The sequence below is a fragment of the Propithecus coquereli genome, unplaced genomic scaffold, assembly GCF_000956105.1.
Source record: "Propithecus coquereli isolate 6110/MARCELLA unplaced genomic scaffold, Pcoq_1.0 Scaffold14, whole genome shotgun sequence".
Taxonomy (NCBI): domain Eukaryota; kingdom Metazoa; phylum Chordata; class Mammalia; order Primates; family Indriidae; genus Propithecus; species Propithecus coquereli.
In genome coordinates this window covers 14,955,606-14,956,754 of record NW_012138302.1, presented here as the reverse complement: position 1 = coordinate 14,956,754, position 1,149 = coordinate 14,955,606, and the positions used below count along the sequence as shown (strand labels likewise).

Below are 1,149 nucleotides of genomic sequence, written 5' to 3'. Positions count from 1 at the left end.
GTGACTCAAGGGAAGAATTAAGTACCTTCTTGATTTTTCCTCTTATCTGGAAGTATGTAAGAATTTTCTCTGTAATTTTTCCATTTTCAAAATTTTTGTAGGGTTATAGTATGTTTTTGCCTTTTATGTAAACTGAGGTACTTATTTAAATTGAAGTATTTAATGAAATTTTCTTGAGTGTCTTGATATTTGAATTTTAAAAATAATTACATTTTCCTTTAAGGTATAGCAGACTGTGTCTTGGCTCTTGGGTTTGAGAAGATGGAGAAGGGAAGCCTTGGACTGAAAGTGAGTCTCATGTATTATTATTTTGGAGTTGTCATGAAACTATGAGAAAATAAGCAACATAAAACATAATTTGGCATACTTATTAAATGAGCTGATATAACCCAAAAGCTGAAGGTGATACTGTATATATATGTATAGATCTTGGTATTTTAGAACAGGAAGTAAAGAATCTTAGAGATAATGTAGTTCAGACTCTATATTTTACCAATGATGAAACTGGTGTTCAAAAAAATCAAATAATTGAGTTTGAGGTTGACTTATCTATTTAATTTGAAAGTTGTTTGTTCATTCCTTTAATAAATGAATTTCATTCAACAAATGAATTCCATTCAACAAATTGAAGAGAGTTAATAAAGTTTGGGACTTCTGATTCTGTTAATGGCAAACCATGTTATTTGAGCCAGTTTTCCCACTGATGATAACTAAAATATTTGGATAGAATATGAAAAAAATATCCTAAAGGCATTGAAGAACTAGCAAGCGAGAGGAATTGCAGGTGAAAACAGAGAATTAACATCAGCATTTACAGCTGTTTTTCCCTTGAAGACCTTTGCTGACCAGGAAACTGTGAGCTGCATTTTTGGTGGCCCCCTGGAATGAAGGGGAAATTGGTCAAAGCTCAGGCATTCCTAAGATCAGAAGTTTAATACCTACTGCTCACATTAAATTGGGAGTCCATAGGGGTAAACCCTTCCTTTGGGTAAGAATGAATCTGAAGTAAAACTGCCCACTCCTGGCCGGGCGCGGTGGCTCACGCCTGTAAACCTAGCACTCTGGGAGGCCGAGGCGGGCGGATTGTTTGAGCTCAGGAGTTCGAGACCAGCCTGAGCAAGAGCGAGACCCCATCTCTACTAAAAATAG

The 1,149-nt window shown here is 35.9% G+C and overlaps 1 protein-coding gene across 1 annotated transcript in view; it reads left to right on the top strand.

Annotated features, from left to right (window-relative positions):
- SCP2 (sterol carrier protein 2) overlaps nucleotides 1–1,149 on the top strand; it is a 110,508-nt gene that overhangs the window by 20,971 nt on the left and 88,388 nt on the right. The window contains 1 exon segment of the mRNA XM_012639436.1: nucleotides 224–288. Within this exon segment, the coding sequence (XP_012494890.1) occupies nucleotides 224–288 (65 nt within the window).